This window comes from Anser cygnoides, chromosome 5 (genome assembly GCF_040182565.1).
Source record: "Anser cygnoides isolate HZ-2024a breed goose chromosome 5, Taihu_goose_T2T_genome, whole genome shotgun sequence".
Classification (NCBI taxonomy): Eukaryota; Metazoa; Chordata; class Aves; order Anseriformes; family Anatidae; genus Anser; species Anser cygnoides.
The window spans coordinates 5,509,262-5,535,024 of NC_089877.1; the positions used below are offsets into that span (position 1 = coordinate 5,509,262).

Below are 25,763 nucleotides of genomic sequence, written 5' to 3' on the forward strand. Positions count from 1 at the left end.
AAACATAATAAATGACTAAATATTAATGTCATGCTCAAAACAATATTCAAGATGAAACGTCTTTATAACTCCAGGCCAGTTGAATTTAATCAAATCTTACCCACCTTTGTATAAGTGATAGTATAGATATTACTAAATCCTACAGTGAAGTGCTTCAGGACTAATATTTCCTCCATCTTACTTTACAGATTCAGCTGCTGCTTAGCACTTCAGGTGCTTTTCACTACTGTTAACACAATTAGTAGGAAAAAAGACTCGTTTCCTTACTTCTTTTCAAAAACTGAAGCTCGCATATTCAACATGAAAGCTCTTGTAACAATATTAAAACTAAATTAATAATTTAAACTGCTTTCAGTAAAACTAAGACTGCTGTCACATGTGAAAGCCAGTGGCATAAAACACTGCTGAGACAGGCGTTTGGTTTATTTTTAAAAGGAAAAAGTTCTCTCAGCTTTTTCATTCTTCCTTCAAATCTTCTTTTGAAGGTTAAACATATTTCATGAGTTTTCCCTAAAAGACTGGTCCTTTTATTTTGATGAAATCTTCTCCCTTTCCTTATTGCAAAATAAAAACTGCTCTACAATCACAGGCGGGTTTGGAAACAGCAATAGTTTTGACAAAACCCAGGCTATTTAATTTGTTGAAGCCTTCCCTAAAAGACGTATTTTCAGCTGTTTACACTGATATTGTAATCTTAGAGATTCATATCAACAATTCTGACAAGCAAAATATTTGCTTGTTCTTACAGCTTTAACTTTTGCGGAAAATTTACTCCCGTTCTACTGCATGCCGTTCTTACAAATGTGTGCGATGTGGCCTTTCTGCTGCAGGTCTTAAGCAAGGAAATTTCTTTCGAAAACATGTTTTTGTAGTGGTCAGCCCCTGGACTGCCACTGTGCCCATAGAGGCAAGGCTGAGACTGCCGCACACGAGCCAGCCACAAAGAGGAGGAGGAAGAGGAAGGGCTGATACAATTCCAAGACTCTCCTGCACAGACTTTTCTCTGCTTCCTAACAGCACTGGCTGACAACCCAATATGAGGTGGTGTTTTCCTTCCCACTATCGCCTACCTTAACACAGTAAAGCAGGATTTACATATGTGAAATAATAGCTCTGATCAGTTGCATATTTAGGAATCAAAGGGTTTGTATTTGTGTTCGACCGGTTGAGTTTTTTGGGTTTGGGTCCTCTTTGCTGTTGGGGGTCTGTCTTTTTTTTTTTTTTAATTGACCTTCTTGAAACTACTACAGATATATTCAAAACAAATATGGTTTAGAAGAATTTAATTCACTGTGATTTATGAGTAGTGTCCAGTGCAAGAACAGACCAAGAAAAGGAGCTCCAGATGTAAAAGAAATCAGTAACTTTAAAACCAGATCTTATGACTACAGTGTGCCCATACACACCATGTTGAGTCTATAGAAGAAGATGCTAGAATATGGAAGTGAATCAACTTCTGCAAAAAGCAGACTGCGTATGCCCCACTGTGGATAACGCAGTAGGACCTTAGCCTTCCATTGGTTATTCACTCGCTGTATTAAAAAAAATGCAGCACAACCTTGGATAACTAACTGTGCAGACTGCATACCGCATCAATAAACGGATTTAATTCACCTGTACGTCCTGATCAACACAGTCAGTTTGCCTTTCACGTTCTCTTTCAGTGGTGAATGATGAACACAGCTGAAAGCATTGCCTAAGAGGCTACAGGTAAAACGGAATAAAAACACAAAGCATGTTGCACCATTCCCAAGAGACTGAAGCTATCACAACTATAAACATTCATAGCTTCAGAAGGGGTAATGGAGATGGTCTTTTATTATCAACAAACCTGACATTCTTAAGTTTCTAATGTATGAAACCAGTTAAAGGAAAATTCATATACCTTATAGTTATTTATTAGCAGCATATCTAATATGCAAGAAAGCCGCTTTGTGCTAATGTCCTGTAGCTGTCACTGCTAGCAGACACAGAAGCTAGCGGTTTTTTGTTTGTTTGTTTTTAAAGCAAAAGCTATTAGGATGACTACAGCATACAAAAAAAAGCCAAAAACACAGCACATGCGCACACATACACTATACACAACAGGGAAAAAAATAATATTGGTACCTATTCATGCATTGAGATGCCTTAATGTGGATAGATTGAGAAGAGAAGCAGTCTCTCTCCCATAATGCACAGAAGGAGAAATGGAGAGTAAACCCCAAGAGCATATTGATAGAACAAGACAAGGACAAAAAGTTAAACAAGTTTAAATTGTGTAAAGATTCACGTATCCAAAGAAAATATTTAACAAAAGACTGTAGTAATAAAAGTATGCAGTAGCTAAAGTCTACAGCTGTTATGTTCACTCCCATTAATTTAAAATTCCTACGAGAGAAAAAGGCAGAGTTTACTGAACAGAGGGAAAGGAACAATTTTATAATAATTGCAACCTTCAAGTTTAGTGCTCCCAATAAGCTATAAAATACCAGAAACCCATCCTTCTTCTAAAGTTTGATATTTATGAAGCATTTATGAACAAAAATTAGAACAATACTCTGCCCCTTTACTATAAACACAACAACACACTACAATCTAACTTGTCTTTCCCCATCAAGTAATACTGAGCTTTTTCAAAACTTCTAGATGCTGGTACCTTCCCTCCTCTCTTTCAAATTCTTAAATGACTCCCCAGACCCAGTGAAGCTTTATAAGTAACATGGGAGCCTAAGGAACCAAAAATTGTTGTGAGAACACAAAGGAACAAAACATAAGATTTTTTTTTTTTAAGAAAACCAGTGAGATCACAGGCAAAGAAGTAAGTCTGTCCTGGTGCCATCAGGTCTAAGCAATGAACAGACACTTGCATCATTATGTCTTCAGTATCAATAATGGAAAGATGTTTAAAAAAAAAAAAAAGAGGCACAGTAGCATCTTCTGGAAATAATGTTTTGGCCTGGCTTCCTTGGCTCTGAGTGTCCTCACACTGAGTCTGTAGATCTCTGAAAAAATGCCATGGGTAGTATCAAAAGGAGTTTTGTTTTCTTCACTTCTAACTCCAGTGGTACTTCCTGTCTCTTAGACAAGTGTCAGAGCATACTTCATTGATTCTATTTGCATTTAGATATGTACCTAAATGCAGACATATATTTGCATACAATGGCTTTGCTTGTTTTCTTGCTTTTTCAAGCAAGTTTTTCTTGCTTTTTCAAGCAAGTTTTCTTGCTTTTCTTACAGCAGACACAAGGACGCCTTCCAATTTTCTCAATTTATATCAAAGTCAAATTTGTATAATGAATTTACTTTGAGTATTCTCTCATATTTTTAACACACAAGATCAATTAAAATAATCTTAACTGAGGACAGTGAGGCTTCTGAAGAGACTGCAATGACTTTAACTTTCATAAATTGCTAATAATATTTACAACTGTAACACTAAGAAGTACAGTAAATTCTCTGTCACAGGGAGTATTTTCAGTTATATATTAATGTTGTGCACACTTTTTCACAATAAAGTCCAGACAAAGGATTCGTGATACCTCACATCTGCATCAGCACAAAATTACTATATGAAGAAATAGAGCAGTTAATTAAATACCTGTGTTAGCTGCGGAAGTAAATGTGCAGCCAAGATCTTACAGTCTGAAGGCACAGCTTAAGGTGAGTAGCTTGTAGCTAATCACAGGACTTTGCTTGGGACAAATGAACAATGTGAAAAGTTTGTCAAGGACAAAGAAGCAAAGTTTCTAAACAAAACAATTTAATATGCAAATTCCTACGCTTCAAAGTAGGTCTTGATGGGATTTGAACAGCCCTTACACTATTCTACAGGCCTGTCACTGTCAAGCATTTAAAAAAATCCGAAACTGGACTTTAGGAGGTGATGGAAGGAACACAAGTTTGAGAATGTCAACAGGGTACATTTTATCTGCTACAGGGCTTAGCATATATCCTACTAAGCATGTATTTTGCAAACAGTCTTCTAATTGAATCATACAAAAAGCATCCATGTATTTGCTAAGTAAATTTCCTTCTTTTAGTTTTACAAAATAAAATTTTCAGAGATTGACCGCTTACCTGGCTTAAAAAACTCACTGCTACTTAAAAAAGTCATTGAAAATGGAGGCCTCTATTGTACCAAACAGCTTACAACAACTGGAGTAAACGACAGGCCAAATGCAAGAAGCAACGTGGCGCATTCTCCTCCTTATTCAGGACTTAAATGTGAAAAAGTCCGATCTTTATTTTGGGCTTAATCTTCTTGTGTTTTCTATTTCTGGCTGTGCTACGTTGTGAGACAGAATGTCCACCCATGCTCTAGCTATCGAAGCAGATTAGATAAAGGTAATGGCTGGTGAGTGATGGAATGCCAGCACGGCCGGGCTCCTGCCACGCTGCACCCACAGCCGATGCCGCCAGCATTGGATTGGGTCTTTGTGACAGGAATCACACAAAATCCTCCTACTGCCCTAGGAGTTGGTTCTAAAAGCATGAAACTGCAACGTCAAGCCTGCAGTCAATTATCAAACACCTCAAGCAGAGTCAAGACTGGCCCAATGAACTTCAAAACCTGAAATGTATGATGTGGATTTTCTCTATCAGTTTTCTAGCACAGAGTTTGTTTTACCAACAACTCCTTATCTCTCTATCAACTTTTTACTAACAACCTTACACTGAAAATTCCAGGTTACTGGCTCATGCTAATTTTCAGAGAAGACTCAGATTAAAGACTTAGTAGAGCTCGTATGGGTATAATATTCAGAACTGAGAAAGCTTGCAACTGGTTCCGAAATGTTTAACCATGATCACAACCATGGGTTCTGTTCTGCAGGAAGAGAGAGGCAGCAGTGACTGAGACCTTGCCTACAGAACAGCTCACATAGGAACTACATGTGCATGTATGTTCATATACATAAAAATGTATGTGTGTGCGTGTATATATGTGTGTGTGTACATACATACGCATTCATGCACCAGGGTTCTTTTCCCTTTATCACTGATGTCTTAAACTGGTTAACAATCCTAATGTGCACTTGAACATTTGCAAACATCCTTCCATGAAATTAAAAAGATATTTTTAAAACACCAAAGCAACATGGTTTAAGTAGATACTATTGCTAGTTTCTTCATCTCCTTCCCCAGCCTACACTAAGACATGTAGAAGCCTAAATATACATTGGGCCCTCTTTTTTTTAGTATCTGCTTCTGCCTAAGAAAAGGCTTGAGAAACGAACTTCATGAATCACACTTAATAAATATTAGAGTGAACTCACTTTTTTAACAAAGGTTCTTTTGTAGCTTGTCCTGCTATCTCACATTCAATGTATTTGAAAAAGTATAACAAATATTTCCATAAAGAGCACCAGGTCTTTTTTAAAACACATCTCCCAGGTTAATATTTGTTTAATACATTTCAAACCACTACCCACTTGAAAATAAATCCTAATGCAACAAAGGACACTCTGTGATTTTAAAACACCCCAAGAATCAAAACACAAGAGAAGCCTAGAGAAGCATAAACTGAGAAGACATTCTTTGTAATTTCAGCAAAGATTTAAACAGTTTTCTTCTATATCTCAAGCTATACCCGACTGAAAACTGAGTTTTCGTTTGTTTCTTTTTTACTAGTAGTAGTTTTTTGCTTGATATAAAACCAGGTTCTGCTCCAAGTATCAGTATAATTTAAATTTGCAAACAAACGCAGACATTTCTAAACTTTGTCTTAGTACTGCAGCTCAAACAATCAGTAGGAGAGGCAGGTTTTTCCACTGTCATGAAGGAATGCATGTTTTATTAGACTTTCCTAGTTTTTTATAACAATGAATAGAACTGTAAATGATACAATTACAAGGGGGGAAAAACAAAACAAAACCCACAAATGTGAGCTGTATCAAACAAGAGTATTTGTACCTTAAAAATTCAGAAAATTACTCATTGTCACTTAGGACAATTATTGCTCCCAAACAAAAAAGGAGAATAAATTGGTTACTCTTTCTTTCCTTGAAAGGAGGAAATTATATGTCAAAAGCCAAGGTATTGTCATTTTCTCACTGTGAAAACTGAGCTGGTTATTTTATTATCAAAAAAAAGGCCATCAGTCTGCTACAAGGTTAAGTATTCTATAAAGAAAAAAAAAAGTCAACTTTTCTTTCAATATGAAAAAGAGTACTGGAACAACTTATCAGCATTAATTTCTAATTTTAGAAACAGTATCCTTACTCACAGACTCATAATTAAGCTCTGAAGACACTTACATAGTAACAGATATATGAAAATCAATTTATAAATAATAAAACTGCTATGTGACATCTGAATAGCCCATCAATAAGCCTGTCTGCTTTTCAAAAATAAATTAAAAAATATAGAAAAGCAGATGTTTCTGCTTACAACGGTATCTTTTCTAATGCAATTGAGTATTTCAAAATATGAAGAGGTAATAAGTTTTTTTTAACTGTACCTTGAAGGAAAATTTGCGATTTATGCGATCTTCAGGTCCAACTGGAGATATTACATAACTAGGCAATGGTATGCTACCCAACACAGATTCTTCTCTGCTGTCTGTAAAATAAAAAGAAAAAAAAATCTAATTAATTGCACTTTTCAATAGGGTAATAAATACATTCTCCCTTATGGACACACAGTGGTGTACTACAGAGGGACAACAGACAGCAGGCATGAAGGTGAAAGAAAAGCAGTTTAGACTGCATATAAGAAGAAGAAATTTGTGAGGACAGAGCAGCAATGGAACAGGCTGACCAGGGAGGCTTTGCCATCTCCATCCTTGGAGGTTTTCAGTGTGCGACAGGATTAACCCCTGAGTAAATTGGTCTGACCTCTTTTTTCGGACCCAGATTTGACCAGGAGGTTGGACAGGGCTCTTCCTGAAGTCTGAATTTTCTTACAACTCAATGCCAGTAATTCAGAAAAATGTTTTATTTTTAAGGAAGTAATATTGACATTTTGGGAAAAAAAAATATTTTTTTTTCTTTGTTTTGTTTTCTGTTGGTTCACACAAAAGAACACACTTCCTGAATAATGCTTATTTTGACAAATGAACTCTGATAGGTTGTGTAACACAATAGACCTTCCATTTAGCATTCTACATGTAGGCTAATTACTATAATTAAGAAACCTCTATTACCACTGGCTCTAAAGCAATCAGCAGAAGTGCTGTGCCTACAAACATGAATTTGAGCTCCACATTCTACAATGCTTTCCAAAAATTGTAACATGCTATATACAACATTCAAAACTTACAAATAACCTTATGTAACCATTATGCCGTTATTCCTATTCAGAGGAAGACTACACCTGGCCTTTTTTGGTAGAAAAGCTAGCTTCAGGATTTCTCACTCTTATATTATCACTTGGATTAAAGCTGCCCTGATAGGGCCAAAGTGCATTCCTAAAATCAAGTATGCAATCACAATTAAGGAGGTACACAGAACAGGGATAAGAAAAGTCTTAAACAGGAATTGCTGCCAAATATTTTGTAATGTAAATCTTGGCATGTACCAAAGACGAGGTACATGACAAAAGATCATACAGCACCCACTTAGTCCCCAACCCCGGCTTGAAATTTGTCACACATTAAAGACGGATAGGCAAGTCATTGTTTCATGATGCATCTCAGAACACCTAAATGTATCTGAAAAATTCAATTGCAGTGTGATTTGAACGGGTAAACTGTTAACAGACTAACTTAAAAGAGCTATTATTATCTACTCACCTTTGTAGTAAAACAAACAATAATCAGCAAGCACAAACCATCGTCTTTTCCATAATCGCATACCAGAGCTATCCTGAAATGCAAGAAAGGTGATAGACTTTTCATCTAATGAGAATAACAGTTTATCATACAATGTTGTATCAATGAGTAGCTTACCAGATGTCTGCATATGGTATTAACTGCAAAAATATGCATTTTATATTTTAGTGAAATATTACATACATAAGAGGCACAGAATAAGAGCCAACACATCCAACTATAAAATAATCAGGTTAGAATATTCAAACTGCTGATTTTCATTAAGTAATTAAACTCACCTCCACACAGCATTCAGATTAACCTTATACACAATCAATGAATATTTTTACTAGACAGCTTTGTCCCACAATAAAGAAACAAATGTATGCATCCTGATGGCACAAACTCCAACAAAGATTGCCTGTGCACTGAGATGAAAGTCACTACACAGCTGTGAAGTATGACCTCACATTTCAGACAATGATCTCTTGTAATTCTACAGTCAATTTCCCATATGTTACCCTTGCTCAAAATGTAATTTAATCAAATGTTCCTTATGAAATAATACAGGGTGCACTAATGTGAAAACTTTAATGAAGTATAATTCAATATGCCTGTAGAGATATATCTCTCTCCATATAATATACATCACCTTGTCAAAATGAGTAATATTTACATTGAAATTAATTTTAGAAGCCTGTAAAATTGCCAAACTGTAACGTCAGCAAGTACAACTCATTAAACTGAAGTAGGCTTTGATGAGACCAACAGTACAGAAAGCATCTTTGGTGTTTAAGTGCTTGCAAGTAGAGGTAGGCAGACAGAAGGAAATAGCTAGAGGAGTATGGTACACACAATTTATTTTCCTTCCTTTTGCAGTCATATTAAGTATGCAATGACTTTATTTCCTTTCTTTTTTCATGCTACAATGCTGCCAACACATATAGCGTCTGACCTCCGTTTTTGTCCTTAAAACTAATGGACTCAGATAGTGGATGTCAACAGAACTGATCATGGAAGACAGAGCTCCACACAGGAGGAAGTGAATGGCTGTCAGCAATTTAAATTTCCTTTGTATGTAGAATCATAACTTTAAGCCTTAGATTTCAGCTTTCTCCTACTCATTCCTTAATTTAGCAGCTAAATCTCTGATAATAGTCTGGTGGACACTGATTGCCAAATTAAAAGCATGGAAATACTTTCACAGAACACCTGGCTTTATTTACTTTTTGCACTCAAGGACGTGCTTTTGCTAGCTTAAGAGTTCAAGATGCAGCAGCTTTAAAATTCTGTTTGTTGAAAGAAATTCTATAATCCACTCATTGCTTGGACACTGGCCTTGGTGACAGAATGTGTGGTGAATGGGTCCCTGTCTGTCCCTTCATCTTCTCCCTCCTGCTTCTGGAGAACAAAATGCAAATGAGTTGGAATTAAGCCTTTGATCTAGGGCCTAAGGGTGTAAGCAAACTGATGAACTTCGTAGCCAACCTCAGGGTAGCGGTGTGTTCTGAGGGAGACTGAAATCAGCATGGCAACAAGCAGTTGGGATAAAACAGGCAAAATAACCAGAATTGGACAACAAAGTTATAGCCTCAGCATTTAACCAGGATAACTGTGTCCATTTATCATTGTTTCCTCTTCTGAATCAAACCTGTATGTAAATCTCAGTTCTGGTACTTGCTGAGCACAAGCCCCTCATTACAGAAGCCCATGGGTGTTCCCACCACCACCGCCATTCCAGCTTCTGCTTTTTCAGTGATCTGAAAGGCGCTAGCTTTTACTTGATGGTTGCATATGGACGGAAACAGAGGATTACATACTTACCTGTTTGTGTAGCCAGCCTCTTACTATAACAGGAACATTGGGGTTCCTTCTGATAGCTTGCTCCCTCTTTCCAAAGCTATGAACTTTGTTTCCAGTCTTCACTACCTGTAAGGAAGTATAACAAAGCAGTGTTTTTTAAACTGCGCTGACACACGCTTCATGTTTTAAATAACTTCACTGCAGTAATTCATTACACAGTAACAAAGCATTTATAGCATTCTCAAGGGCAAGTAAATAGACAATAATATTTACAACTTAGCAAAGCCAATTTCCCACTCTCATCAACATATCAGTGCTAGGCTGGTGTGGCTCGAGTCTGAAAGGCAGAACTGCTGAAGTTCTATCGGCAAGTATTTTTGAGGGCACTACATGCAAGTCTCTCTCTACAACATGGCACAAGTCTTATACACACACAGAAGTTTGTATGCATGAATCCTAATCTTGCTCTTTGTTGCTTGTTTTCTGTTCGTTTGTTTTTCCTGTTTAAATTCAAATAACATTGACAGTTTAATAAAATGCTTGGACTTTGACCCTGCAAACAAAAGGAGTAGATGCAGCGTGACTGCTAAGGAAGAGACCTAGATGGCAGTAAGTGGAAAACACGAGGGCTACATAATGGTTTGCTTTACTGCAACCTTGGTTTTGACTCACACTGGCAAAATGAGTTCAAAAACAAGAAGGGAAAGCCTACCAGTCTGTGAAAAAAAACAGCAAGAACCTCATAAATGGTCTGCCTATTCTTTTCCAGCCTCAGCACAGTTTGCTACTGCAATTGCTTTAGGAACCTGAGGGGCACAAACCACCCTTACAGTTGCACCCGATCTCTGCAAGGGAAGAGCTGTCCAGATTCACGCCCTGTCTCCTTCCCACCATGTCCCTGCAATGTCTCATTTGTTCGAATCTCTCAATTGGTCAGGGAATCGACCAGTTCTGATGTTCCCTCAGCTGCAGACAAACAGCAGCTCTGGAAAATTAACACATCTGTCATACGCAAGAGATGATATCATAAAGATACCTGAGTGTACTGCTTCTGCCTGTCAGGCAACATCTGGAGTAGAAGACAGCACATATCATCATAAAATACTCCAGCGGTATACAGAACAGAATATTTCAGTTGGAAGGGGAACACAAAGTACAGGAAAACAAAGTAACATTTGCAAGCTTCCATTCACACTGTTAGATGCTTTAAAAAAAACTGAATTCCAAATTATTCTCAAACTGAACTAGACCTTTATTTCTCCATATCCTTTATTCATAATCAGTATGAATGGCTTTTAACATGGTTCATAATGGGTGAAAATCCTCATCTGTAATGACTGCAGTGGTCTAAACGCAGTCTTGAGATGACTTATTCAGACAGTGCCAGCATGTAAATGGTGAGGCCCACCCCAAGAATCTATGCACATTTCTGCAACTGCCCATCTTATGTGTCTTGGAAAATGAGGAATTATGTATTTATATGTATATCAATAAAACAGAATGAGAGGTTGATAAGTATAAGCCTTAGTTTTAGTTGGTAGCGGTTTTGCTTGTTTTGTTTCCAACACTCTCCTTTCCTTGTGCAGCGTGCAACTGACATTGTTGGAGAGTGCATGTGAAATCCTCTTTCCAAACAATTACTTCTTATTTCAGAAGTTTTATTCAATCCAAGTTCAGACTTGAATACTGCAGCAAGCAAGCCAGTAGGCTTTGTTTCTTTCATCTTGAACCGAGAATGACAAATCTATCATGCAGCTGGCAGCTTACCTTCCCTCTCCACCCCAAACATAGCAATTGTTAGCTGTCAGCTTTTTGCAGAAGAATCAAGCTGAAAGCCCTGTACCTGCTTCTACACTTTCTGATTTGGTACAATTCCAGTGCACATAGCTCTCTATAAAAATCAGTTTGAATTTGGCCAGGATTCCAACCCTACACCTACACAGTGTCAGTTTTGTGATAGCATTTGCAGGACAAAATAGTGAAAGCATTTCATGAAAGGTAATAACTAGCTATGGGTAGCTACGGGAACTTGCCATGATAAACAGAATGTACCTCTGGCTTCATGACAGTCTCCCAGTTTTGTGTCTGGGAACTCACTCTTCAGAAAGAATGATTATAGAATTCATGGAGGAAAACGTTTAGAAAATAGAGGAAAGGTTCTTAAAATCTACTCTTGGAATGCTACAAAACGACCTCAAAATGGAGGACACCGGTTATTCACTTTACAGCCTTTGTTCTTGGTGCTGGTTAACTTGAATTAATTCTGATATGGTAGTTTGTGAAGGAATTTAACAGATCTCCTTCTGACTCTGCAGAACATGGGGGGTGTTTTCAAGCTTGGAAACACATGCAATGCTGAACCAAAGTGTATATGAGAAAGACTTATGGTTCTCTGTCCTAATTAAAACTCAAGTAAAGTATTTATCAAGGGTCCACAGCTGGATGGATCTCATATAAACAAATTTGGTGGAGAAGGAAAGTACAAGCAAGTCCTCTATGAGATGTCTATTTGAATTCTAAAGCTGTAGGGTATTTAAAAGAATGTCACATCTAGCAGCCTGGCAGAAGCATACACTGCCACACTTCTACTGGACAGCAAACAAAATAACAGCAGAGACCAGAAACAGATCAGCTGAAGTTTTGGGAGGAGATTCTGGATATTCTCCAAGTTGTGATGGAAAGAGCATTACTATCACATTTAGCTGTGCAGTTCTCATGTTTCCTGTGAATTAGTTCTTTCTCGTGGGTGGGCCTCTAAGTTGTATCCAGTCATCATTATCGTTCTCTATGTTTTGCAAAGCCTGATTAGATGAGTGCAATTACATGACAAAGGAAAGCAGCAGGAGCAGGTGACAAGGGTGCACACTTACTGGCAAAAGTGTGATCAAAAATAACTTAAAGCCAACTGCATCACTGGAAAAATTCCTCATCTCAAAGCAGAGTACCAGGTCCCCATTAAGTTAATTGATTTTTAAGAGTGAAAAACTGAACCTTTTCTCTCTAATGCTGGCATTAAAAAAAATGACAATGAGCATAAAAACAGTAAACTCAAATGCATAAGTACCTTGTTAAGTCCTAGTCTTCTAGTTTAATTCATGGACCGATTAAAATCAACGCTAAAATAGCATTGGCCTTAAGGCAAGCGAAGTTCTAATCATCAAGTTCAAACAACAGTCTGTTTCCTTTACCTTAGAACCAGGCTTTGTATCAACAGCAGACATAGTTACTGCAGTGGATGATTCACTGACCATGCTTGAAGGTCTTTGGTTTATTTGTTGCTTGGACATAGGTGAATTTAGTCTAGAAAACAAAAACAAACAGATACTATAAAGCACATTGGTTTTTGAACACTTAGCTTTGCCTTTTTATATTTAAGACTCCCAGTGAGCAAATGAATGACAGGCGAGTCAAACACAAGGCAAACATTTCCCATTTCCCACTTCCATTGCACTACCCCTATTATTTTGATTTCCGGTATTTCTCAAGCAGATTCTGTCAGTGACATCTAATAATTAGTATTTGCCAATGTATCAGGAGGCAGAAACCTCCCAAACTGCAAACCCAACAGAGAATCGAGATGTAACAAAGAGCACTCAGAGAAGATAATGCTCATGCACAGAAACTGAACTATGCCCAATCTAGAGGCTTGGCCACAAACGTGTGGAAGAGACAGTAGTGGGAAGGGAGGGGTAGGAGTCAGCACACTTTGCAATTACAGATTTATTGTTTAAACTAAAAGTGTGGACACCCTAATGTTTGATCTTTCATTCTGCCCAAAATACAAGCCACACTACAATAGAAATTGTTAAAATAAGAACATCTTTTAAGTGAAATGATTAAACTCATGGCAGATATTGTTAGAAATAGCCTCCGAGTCATACTAGGATACAAGAAATCTAGATAACTAGCTCAGATAGAGATACCCATTTAAATCATAGTGAGATGAATCCTACTGTAAGAACCTGTTCGACAAGTAAGAATTCAGTACAGCTGCCCAGATGAAGAAGCGGGAGGACAAATGCAAGTACAGACTCTGGTGGAATTCCACATGCGGATTGTTAGCATAAGCCTCAGCAGCCAAGCTTGTGAATTAAATCAACAGGTGGTATTTCCAAAAATCATTAAGAGCAGTTTAGTAAATTATATTTTAGAAACATCAAATCATTAGGAGGTATCACTACAATCACACCAAAAAATACTGTTAACAAATAAACTCCTTTTTGCCTTTCAGTAAGTTACTGAAGCATTCATTTAAAATAAAACAAACAAACAAAACTAAACCAAAACAAAACATAATACAAACCACACCAAGCTTTCTTGCTGCTGCCACTAAAATTCAACCAAATTCTCAATGTGGCAGAGACCAGTAATTGTGAGTGGTCTCACTCATAAGACCAGAGAGGTTGCTGGCTGCAGCAGACCAATACATGGCTTAACTGAGGAGGACAAGGTGCTTGCCACCACTGCTCTATCTCAGTTAAAACCTGAACAGTTACCTCTCCAAAAGCATTTATAGTTGATGTCAGAGAAAGCACATTTTTCCATTTGTGACCACAGTTTAAATTAAGCTTGCCAGGAAGTAATACCACAACTTTAATCCAATTTCCCTTACGCATCACTTATCTGGCCTAAGTTCTCTCTTTCTAGCTTTTGTACCTAAATTCAGGTCCCATATATGAGAACAAACTACAGCAAGTCCCAAAAATGCCAGACCAGCCCCCAGTGTGTGAGAGCTGCATCACCTCAGTTTGAGCCAATCTGTCTTACCTCCTAGGCACCCTGTTTTTACCATTTTTAGCATATTTAATAGGGCACCCTATTTTAGCATTTCACCAGCTTTAGGAATCCCCAATCACAGCAAGGAGTAGATTAAGACACTTCCTGCATATAACACAGCCTGACCATGCTTTCTGTTGATCAGCCAGTCTTATTACCATCTGCTTTTGACTCAACTTTCACCAGTTACGGTTCCACTCTATAAACTTTCAGAACAGGTAGTAAACACGAAGCTACACTGTCTGCATTCTTCTTGCAAAAACAAGGTACTTGCCTTTTCCTAATATTTCCTTTAGATTCTCTACAATTTCCAGACCACAAGCTATTGGGTAGGAGAGTCACTTACTGCATGTTACTGATTGTCCAGGTACTCACTGGGGCAAGGAGGGAAGATGGAGGAGGTGAAGGGCAGAGAAAGGAACACTTAACATACATATTCAGAAAATCTGTAGGCTGGGAAGCCTGTGGACAATATGCCTAGATTATGTTTCTTCATTTTATGGAGTACCTATTTCATATAGAGAGAGAGCACACTAATTGTCTCAGGAAAGAGAAAAATGAAGAATAAAAACTAAAGTTTTAACATATTAGAAATTAATTTTTGCAATAAAAACATTAATATGGAAAAATAAATTACCCCAGAGGAATGCCTTTAATTACAAATCAGAGTAGATAAACTCAAATTGAAGCATATCCACTGTTCAACAAGATACTGTTTTACAGTAGGTCAAGCTTTGTGCAGTTAAAAAAAAAAAAAAAGGAGTAACAGAACAAGGTTCAGAACTACAAAGATAAAAAGATAAGCTTTATACATTTAACGAGATCTAACAGAAAATCACTAGCACTACCAGAAAACTGCAATGCAATACAGAACAACAAGTGCACAATTTTAAAGAACTGATAATTTTGCCATTTGGTGATTTCTCTTCCACTTCTTACTGAAAACAATCACTGTCAATAAACAAAGCTTTCATTTATTTGCAGTACCAAGATTAATGATGAACTTCAACTGGAAAAAGAACAGAATTAAAAAATATATAAAAAATAAAAGAGCAAGGTTGTTGCCATGGAAGAACTCACATAGCCAGCACAAGGAACAGTAAGTCTACTGAAACAGAAAAAAAAAAACACACAACAAAACATTATTATTCCCCTAAAACAATGCCTTTGGTAGCAAACACTGGTGATCCGACCTTTTTGTACCTGAGATGTAACAGAAAACACAAAACAGCATTGACAATGAATTTAAAATATTCAAATGTAGCATTTCAATTATAAAATACTGTAACAGATTTGCATTAAACCAAACTCAAGCTCAAGTCTCTTAATAGCTAATTAATATTCTCAGTCTGTTTTAAATTGAAAAGAAAAATATGGAGAATGTACGGAATTACCTGCAACAGCCCAACATGCTTAATGGAGTTAAGACCGTCTTAACAGTGTTTACAGATTCATCTTCATAAATAAGTGAATAAAGCATTAACCCTGTGCATTCAGAAGCATTAGGTCAGAATCACTATTACCAAACGTTTCATAATGTTTGTTATTCAAGATACTGCATTTTGTCTTCACAGTGCTGGGTTTTGTCTGTGTTCTGGAGAGTTTTCTTGCTGCTTCCCCCAGGGGTGTGCATACACACACAAAATGGCAGTGTGTGCATTCGGTGCTCCAGTCCCTTGTAAATCTTTATGAAATACTTGAAAATAACTCTCTACATAATATATCTCCTGTCTAGCAACTCCCTGCTCTACTTAAGCCATGCTGGGATGTCTATAAAGAAATCACATTTTACTACCTAAAAGAATCACATGGCCAGTATTTAGTTTATTTTTTAAAAAAAATGAACAAAAGGGGATTTTACACCAGTAGTCCATATCGAAAAATGCGATACTCATGAGAGAAGCAACTCCTTTTCTCTAAAGGATCGTAAAGATTAGTCGACTAAAAAGATCCACGTTCATACCAGTGACTTAAAAAGTTTATTTTGTTGGAACAAAATAACATTATGTTAATCTAGTTCTCATACTAATAAATCTCCTATTCGGTTAGATAAAAATTAACTTTGTATTTCTATACACGTAAACATGCCAGATGTTTATTTTGGGGCTGCTTAGGTTTCCTCCTGTCTATCCACCTGATATTTTTGCTGCTATAGTAACCATATGCAATAGAAAAAATAGGATGTCTCTCTCTCCAAAGATAATCCACAGGATTTATCAGTTGCACAAAAAAACAGGCAAAAAAGGATAACAGTAATTGCATTAAACGCATAATGTATTTTGTGTATTTCTACATTTATGTTGAAGTTTTATCCTTTTTAACTTTAACGTACTGTTTTCTCATTTGCAAGCATAATTCTATCACAAATATACTGTAACATTTCTAATACACAACTACTGGTGTTTAGCAACAGATGCAATTATATATGTCCCTATAAGTGCCTGCTTATTCCATCCTGTATAAAGTTAAGAACTGCTATTTATAGAAAAATAATAGAGAAGAAAACTAAACATTGCATGCACACATCTATGCTAAGCAATTCTATCATAGGTTTTTCAAAGAAATGCATATATAATGATCATAGAATTATGGTTTGGGTTCGAAGGGACCTTAAGGACCATCTAATTCCAACCCCCTGCCACGAGCAGGGTCACCTCCAACCAGCCCAGGCTGCCCAAAGCCCCATCCAGCCTGGCCTTGAGCACCTCCAGGGATGGGGCATCCACACCTTCTCTGGGCAGCCTGGGCCAGGGCCTCACCACCCTCAGAGTAAAGAATTTTTTCCCAATATCTAATGCAAACCTACCCTCTTTTAGTTTAAAACCATTCCCCCTTGTCCTATCAATACACTCCTGATAAAAAGTGCCTCCCCAGCTTTCCTGTAGGCCCCCTATAAGGTCTCCCGAGCCTTCTCTTCTCCAGGCTGAACAACCCCAACTCCCTCAGGCTGTCTTCACAGGAGAAGCGCTTCATCTTTGTGGCCTTCCTCTGGACTCATTCTAATACTTCCACATCCTTCTTGTGCTGGGGACCCCAGAGCTGAATGCAGGGCTCCAGGTGGGGTCCCATGGGAGCAGAGCAGAGGAGCAGAATCCCCTCCCTCGCCCTGCTGGCCACAATGCTTTTGGAGCAGCCCAGGGTACGGGTGGCTTTCTGGGCTGCAAGCGCACTTTGCCAGCTCATGCCAAGCATCTCCTCAACCAACACCCCCAGGTCCTTCTCCTCAGGGCTGCTCTCAATCCATTCTCCTCCCAGCCTGTATTTGTGCTAAACACATGATGGGTTTAAGCGAGATCTGATGCCTGTCCAGCAGCCTGAGAATGAGAGGTGGTGATTTGACAGTGGTCTTAGCTAAGAAAGGGTTAGGAAATAAGGAATCATTAATCACTACTTTTAATAATAACAAAAATCTAAATATCTTCAGGAAGCAGGAATAGCATAAAGATAGCAAAGGATAGCAAAAAGATAGCATAACTTAAAAGTTACAGGTTCCAAGCAATACTCTTTGTGTTTGTCTTCCAATTACAATGGATGTGAGAAAACCGGAGTTTGGCTTAAGCATCGAGACTGATGTGATATTGCTTAAAAGGCGAAATGCCTTGGAAAACACTACTGAGGCACAGTATCAACCTTCTACTGAAAGCATCCCTGTTCTCATTTGATCAAGTGAGACAAGGGCTTCTGGTTCATAACCGATCGTAAGTACATTAGGATGAAATCATTCACCATTTCCCAAAACTCTTCTTTTCAAATCTTTTTTCCAGTACATTGCTTCCCGGATAAGAAATGGCCTGAACAGTCCATACATTCATCATCTCTAGATTACTGTAAATTACTTTCTTGATGTTAAATGTGTCCTCTGAACAGATATGTTTGTTGCAACTTGAACAAGTTTGTGCCTAGGTCTCCCCACTAGTCCTAGTCGACTCCTGACTTTGGCCCTAATCTGAAATTAAAATCAACCTTTAAGTAATAAATCATGTCACAACAGCACTGAAGAAGAAACTGATGTATAAGAAACCCTTAAGAGAGCTGCTACTTCAGTCAGAATGCTTGAGCTACAGAATAAAAAAGAAACTTGTACGTAGAAGAGAAAGTACTCTTGGTCAAAAGGATCTTACAATGGAAACAGTTTCCACAGATCATGCAAACCCAGGGACTACCTTTTCGACTGCGTCCTGTCTGTGAAATTAATTTCATTACAGGATACGATCTACCACACTGATTCCAAACTAATATACAACCTACAACACTGATTCCGTACAAATCCTGGATGCCTGACAGAAAAGAACCAAAAGTGTCACCCAGCCCCATTACAATTCCTACATCGAAAGACAGAGAGGTGCTGACAGCTCCCTTGATTTCAGCAGAGACATCCACGTATGTCAACAGTGTCATCTGCCAGAAACTCAGACGTGATGGTGAGGAACAGCATCTGTATAAAACCTACACTGCTGCAAGCAGAAGTACAAAACTAAGGAAATCAGAGCATCTCAGGCACTTAATGTCATCCTTTGAGCAATTTTAACTGGTATGTTAAAAATATCCAATGTTAAAAACACTCTCCTTGTACTTCAGGCCAATAACAAAGCTCAGAAAAACGTTCTTGCAAAGACCGTTTCCTGAGTAGTTACTACAAACACATACCCCTCTCTATATCCCTCCGGTCATTCCCTCTTCACTTGGAATAAAAACCACTTGTCTCTATTAATTCTACTGCATTGCAAGTTTTTTTTTCTGCTTTTGATATCATCTCAGTATGAGTAATTGAAGTCTGCAGATGACAAGTTATGCCTGCTCATCTGTTTGCCCTCCAAATAAACACCTCAATTTCTCTTCTAAAAATGCTTCTGATATATACAGAAGATCAATAAAACCACGTGCCATCAGCCAGTTAGTTTTTCAATTCTTATAGCATTTTTTCTGCTACCGCAATTACAAAACCAGAAACAACCCAAGGAAGCGTGTGTAACCCAGGGAAGCGCTCCAAGGAGTTCTGTCCAAACACCTACTCTCCTTGACACGTGTATGAATTTTCTCCATCCTAAATTTGATTGAAACTGTCCAGCAGATTAAATATCTATTAATGGCTGGAAGCCAGATCACAGATGGACAGTGGCTGTTGTCTATATTGCCTTGGAGATTTGCTCATTGCAAGATACCTGTTCTCCTCGCTAAATGACTGGGAACAGCTCGTTTGCATGCCTGTAACAAGCCACCCCCCTCCTGAGCAGCAAGCCACACACATACCTCTGAACACTTGGGGTGGCCTCCGGCTCAGCAGCATTTCCACACTCTTTACACCTCATCACAGCAAAATGTGGCCGCCATTCTACTTTGTGCTGGTTCTTAGCATGGGCCTTAACATAGGATTGGCCCTTGGATTTGCTTTGGGCTTTTGGGTGAGAAGCTTGTATAGTGCTTGGCTTTTTTTAAAACCATTAAACCAGGCACTTCTCAGGGCTGTATCAGAAGCCCTGAGCAGAAAGCTGTATCGTCATGCTCTACCTCTTCTTTCCTCTCCTGGTCTGCAGCAGAAGGCATTGCCACAAAAGCCTCAATCTCCTGGGAGCCTCATGAGGCCCTTCTCTAGGCCTGTGAATTCAATACCACCTCACCACCCTTAATGCAATACTGCTTTAAATTAAATGTAAAGCGGATTAAAATGCCACATAATTTGAAATACAAAGTGCTCAAAATCGTGAGGGCAACCTTACAAACCACCAGGTGCAGGGTGTTGCAACATGGTGTCTGGGCTCTGTCATGTGTGAAGAGGGGCACCTGAGGGCTGGAGGCTGCTGAAACAGTGTTGTAAGACGAGGCTGGAACGGGGAAAGACATCTGGTGTTGTCCTCTGCCTCTTGCTCTTTGGGGTAGTTTTAGAAGTGACGTAGCACTGAAGGGATACCCAGCCATCCAGCTACAGAAGGGATTTCAGGATCTCCTACCTATTCCAACCTAATATGCAGCATGGATGACAGGAGTAGGAAATACGTTGAAAATATATGTGATTTTATTTCTCTAGAATAAATTGAAGAATGAATGGACAAAAATTTTTGAACAAAAAACAGCCCAAAGACACAATCAACGTAGAAAAACTAAAACGTAAGAAAAGCAATGAATTACAACATAAAATAGTAATATTTCTGTGTATTTCAGTTTCAGTACAAACCTTTCAGTTTCCTGCAAAGATGTGAAAGCTTTGTTATGTATGTGTGACACATAAACAATGACAATTTATGTAAATATCCTATTTAAATGCTTCTTTTTTCTTTTTCCTTAAATAAAGAACTGGTGGAGTTTTCCTCTCCAGCCCTTATGTGGAACAGTGCTAGACTCAAAAACATGCTATCTCAATGAGAATTACATTTTTAAGCATCAAGCTGTATGACATTTTTGCTACAGTACCAGAAGAATTGTCAAACTACTAAACCACTGTAATTAAATGTGTTATTATTTTAGATCTCTTGCCATAGGTATAGAACTACTTACTCTTCATGCAAAATAAATTCAATATTTTCTGGAGAAACCTGTCCTGTCACAGGATGTCTAAATGACGTGGTCTGCTGATTATGGCTGAAAGGAAAACAAAAAGAAAAAAAAGAAAAAAAAATTAATATTGAAGTGCTAAACTCAGTAAAATATACCAATGATACCTAAAAAGGCAGAACGTTTTATATTGACGCTTGGCTTCTGCTACTCTAACGTATCTCTTAGGTACTTTTCAAGCTTCTTGCTGCATTCTTGTTGACTGCCAATGGCATACTGTATCTTTTAATTATTAAGGAGGTTAATGTTTTAAAAGTAAACTAGTTACAAAGCTTAGTTAGGGAGACGCACTTGAATTTATGAATATTTATACCTGACTATTACTTTATTATTTAAACACTAACATATAATCTACACAACATAAATTATTGATTCATATTTCTGTAAATTTCACCCAGCAAACTAGTCAAATAAGTTAAAATGCCGCTGGACAGTTCACAGTCCCACACAATTTGTAATATTTAATGAGATCACTGAGAGATGTTTTGCGGAAGCCATTTATTAGATGTTTTTTTCCTCCCTAGTATATCTTCAGTGCTTTTTCTTTGTACCTCTACACACAAGATTATTTTTAACCTTAACTGTTTAGATGCATAGCCTACATAAAGCAACATAACTTAGTATTTCAGCTGAGTTGAATTTAAATTGTGTTTTTTTTTTTTAATCAACCTTCCCCCCTCAGAGTACTATCTACGTGTTTTACCACCCTTTATAAATTATTACTGTCCATTAAAGGCAATTACTTTATCTACCTGGATAACTGTACTCATATAATGCAAAAATGTGGAGTGAAGAAAGTTTATTTCAAGATAAACTGGTTGTCTTTCTACCTCCCAGTGGGAGACATTTACAAATTACAAATCTTAAAGAAATATGATATTTAAGATCTTATTTCCTAATTACAAAGACTGTCACTGACTCACTGCTAGAGAGCCTTAGAATGAACAAGTAATGAACCAGTTCACTTATTTAATGTTCTGAATTTCTATGCTAGTTGTTAACAACGTTTAGGTAAACAATATCAACAATATCCCAAAGCAGAATTCCCATCAAATGCAGCAAAATGTTAACAAAAAACAATAAAACAAAACTATAAAAAAGTAAGGCTGTTAAATGATTTATACCTCAAAGATTCAAAAACAAATACTTCTCCATTCTTCTGTTTTAAAGTGTGTTTTTTTTCCTCTCCTGTAATGACCAGCCATTTCAGGTCTTACAGATTTGACCTAGTAGTCTAGCATAGCAGGATGTCCACCCAGAAACAGAATAGGGTATAAGGAAGTATTCTCGGGTTTCAGAATAAACAAATTCCAAAAAGGTTACAGCCTTTCTACAGCATACAAGACAGCTGAAAATCAAACAGCTCACGCAAACATAACTTTCAAATGTCAATAGCTCAGGATGTGCCTGGATTAAAAAAATATGCAGTTGAGTCTCCTCTCAGTTCTTACTGATACCTGCTCCCACAAAGTCTCACTTAAACCATGAGCGGCAGAGGATGCTGTCTGTACTGTAAACCTTTCACCCCTCTTCCAATCTGCCTTGCTACAGAATACCATAAATAAGGGACTAATATAATAAACATCAGTGATAAAACGAGAGCAGTGACAACTTAAATTGCACCAAAAGGACTTTTCCAAGCCCCAGCTCTAACAAAAATTCTAGCCTTAGAGCCAGTACAAGCTGCGACCAACATATCAGGCCACACGCCACCCAGCACAGCAGCGACAGCGTTCATTGCCCAGGCTGGCGAGAGCCAACCTCTGCTGTAGAGGTGGCTGTGTGACAGAAGTTGTCAGTTTCTACCTCCTCAGCTTGCTCCTGAAACCGGAGGTGGGGAGAAAGCAGTTACAGTAACCCTGCAGTGCAAATATCTACAAAGAAGCCATGGTCTTTTTCTCCTAAGAGGATTGAGAAGCATCGTTTTCTGAAGAGGCAGCACTTTAAACTCAGTTTGTATTCTAGGTCTGGGTATACGCCCCAAGAAAGGAATATGAACTTGCAGATGTCTTCAAAGAAATTAATAAATGAACTATAACAGTAACAATTAAGTTCCGTTTTCATCACACAGTCCAAACAGTTTTACGCTGAGAGCATTTCCTTTCAAATCAGGACTGAAGCAGTCCGCTTAACCTTTGATACGTAGGCTAGGAGTACAACCAGAAACGCAATTACATTGTCAGCCGTAAGAATGAAAGTACATTGTCAGCTTTATTCTCTAGAGGCTGACAAACTGTCAACAAGTTTTCATCTGCAGGCTTTTAGTCATTAATAACTCTATAATTAAGACTAAGAAAAAGGACTCTATTCCAGAAGTGCTCCAGGGTAATTTGGGAAATGAAGTTATCCATTATACCATACTTGCACTTTTACACAACTTCTATTATTTCCCCTGAAATAAATTCTCCAGGCCTTTGGAATAGGAATTGGTTCTGCTGCTGTAATTATAGAGCAAGTTCATTAGTAATAGACTAAATACTACTTGCTAAAGATAAAAGTTTCAGCTGCAAAGCAAACACCTCTTCAGTATTTGAGCAACTGCATTTTGGAATAGTTTTCCATTTTGAACGAGAAGAGCAGAGAAACAGAAGCACAGCTATGTTCTTAGAGAAAGCGGTTAGTAATTTCACAGACAAAGACACATACCAGGCCAAAACTTTCTGCAAATCTGCAAGTTCAATACTCAGCACTTGACTAGGAGGAGAGAAACAGCACCACAGGCAGTTCTGCGGAACACAGTGCTTTATTTGAATTTGAAAAGTAAGAATTTAAATGTTTTGCCTCATAGGTCCCATTAAGAATAAGCAATACCGTTCAAAACAATCTATACAACAGATGGCTAATGCCTTGCAACAAGGAATTAGAGAGCAGGGAGATTTTTGCCCACAATGAGAGCAGTCAGACACTGGAAGAGGTTGCCTAGCAAGGCTGTGGAATCTCCGTCCTTGGAAATACTCAAAACGTGGCCAGAGAAGGCCCCGAGCAATCTCATCAAACTTCTAGGTTGGTTCCATCTTTGAAGCTGCTTTGCACAGGAGGGGCCGGATCTGAAGGGGTCCTGAAGTTCCTTTCCCACCCAAGTTATTCTGTTCTGTCACTCTCTGCTGCTCCCTCCTCTGCAAATATCATCCAGTTCTTACAGTCCCTGTGAACCTTTTCCCAGTGTTTAAATAGATGCGGCCCAGGCATATTAGCAGTACCTCTCTGATTAGAATGAAATAAAACCCGAACTGGTATTAGATTTTTAGACTTAGATCACAGTATTTCTCGTGTTCACGTTTTTCAGCCATTGGCTTAGCAGTAATTTCTCTGCTTACGTGCCAGTGAGAACAGTAACATCGCTGGGGACAGTGACCTAGTGACTCCGCACAGTGAAAACTGTTCCTTGTTCCCAAGCACACGTGAAGAAAAGCCCTGGCACAGCTGCTCTTCAGACACACAGGCTAACCAAGCCTCCCGGCAGTTCACCACCTGCATCTCCTCCAGATAGCAATTGCTAAGTTTCTGTTGTCCAGAAATCTACCGTGTGTAACAGGCACAACAAGCGAGCCTTAATAAAAGGACACATGATATGCTGCTGTCACTCTTCATGCCCCTTTTTTCCCTTTTTCTCCAGAGGAAGACCTGATACCCCTGACAAAACGGGGGAATGCTTCTGATACTTCGCCGTGGGAGCTCTGAAGGCCCCGTGATCTGCATTAGCACACCGCCGCACATTCAAAATGCTAAACTTTCAGGCTGTGTGATTCAGTCGTGGTATTTTTGTTAGCCATCGTCCTTTAACATTTTAGTTTACACAACATTTACACACGTAAGAACCGATAGCAACCCACTACATTTCTTAAGACGGATGTACTATAGCAGTTCAGAAAGACTCGAGGCCTTCAAGCTATATCTACCACTCACTCATCTGGCTAATATTAGCCACATTTGCAAGTTGGCTGCTTGAACGCACAACATAACCTCCAAGCTGGCCCTGGGCTAAGGGCTGGAACCAGAAAACCTCCTGCAACCTGAATGCCATTTATCATCCTCCTGGGGGGTGGGAGCGTGACAGCCCGATAGCCTTTGCTGACACCTTGCTGCTTGCCATCAGAGTACAGCCTACGAGATTTCTCAAGTATTACTGATTAAACAAGTCTGCAAATTTAGCATTGCCTACTATTTGTTTGCACTAACGTAACCTATAGTATTCTGAAATTTAACCAATTTAAATACTGAAAAACCTCACAACTGCAATAGTTTCCAGTCCTGCAATGTAATTCACAAGGGCAGGCCCTTTTCCCAACTCAGTGATAATCAACACAACTTCACCTATTTTTATCTTTCAGTTCATTTTGTATTTGAAGTGAAGCCAGATTTTAATAATTAACTTTTGGCCATGACTTACGTTGATGACCTTGCATTTGAAGTCAAGCAAGTTTATATATTGCCTCTAGAGTAATTTAAATGCCCAGACAGATGAATCTTGAAATGTGTGAATCAACTACTGATTGAGTCTACCTCATCACCTTAACAACAAATGCACAGATTGCAAAAGTAATTCATGCTGTCATTGAATGGACTACCCTATAAATTATTACAAGCCATTTCTGTGATATTTACTTCTCCTGCTGGCTGACTCCGTTATGCTTATCTTCAAGACCACACAAGCACCAACAACTTTACGCTGAAAGTCCCAAATGGCAGTGAGAGTTAGGGGTGAGCACCTGCGCTTCTAAGGGAGACCCTGCTGTGGGGGCAGCTGACAGAGGAACTTGAGTGGTGAAGAGCTGCTGGTCTGCAGTGAGAGTGAGTTCTCCAAAAGGATCAAGTGCTTGTATCTAACCAGGCAACCACTCAGGTATGGGTTGCTTTATTTCATAACGTATTGCTGAAATACACAAATAATTTCAAAACAGCTTAA

At 38.4% G+C, this 25,763-nt stretch overlaps 1 protein-coding gene across 10 annotated transcripts in view; it reads right to left on the reverse strand.

Annotated features, from left to right (window-relative positions):
- PLEKHA7 (pleckstrin homology domain containing A7) overlaps positions 1-25,763 on the reverse strand; it is a 149,742-nt gene that overhangs the window by 41,512 nt on the left and 82,467 nt on the right. For 6 of the 10 annotated variants that reach the window (XM_066997619.1, XM_066997618.1, XM_066997620.1 and 3 more), the window contains 5 exons: positions 20,801-20,884; positions 12,721-12,832; positions 9,554-9,658; positions 7,712-7,784; positions 6,440-6,540 (listed from right to left, as the gene is read on the reverse strand). In XM_066997619.1, coding sequence (XP_066853720.1) covers positions 6,440-6,540; positions 7,712-7,784; positions 9,554-9,658; positions 12,721-12,832; positions 20,801-20,884 — 475 coding nt within the window. Of the gene's footprint in view, positions 1-2,109; positions 2,680-6,439; positions 6,541-7,711; positions 7,785-9,553; positions 9,659-12,720; positions 12,833-20,800; positions 20,885-25,763 lie in introns of those variants that run through there. The other 4 variants (XM_066997621.1, XM_066997624.1, XM_066997627.1 and 1 more) reach the window with 2 other exon arrangements.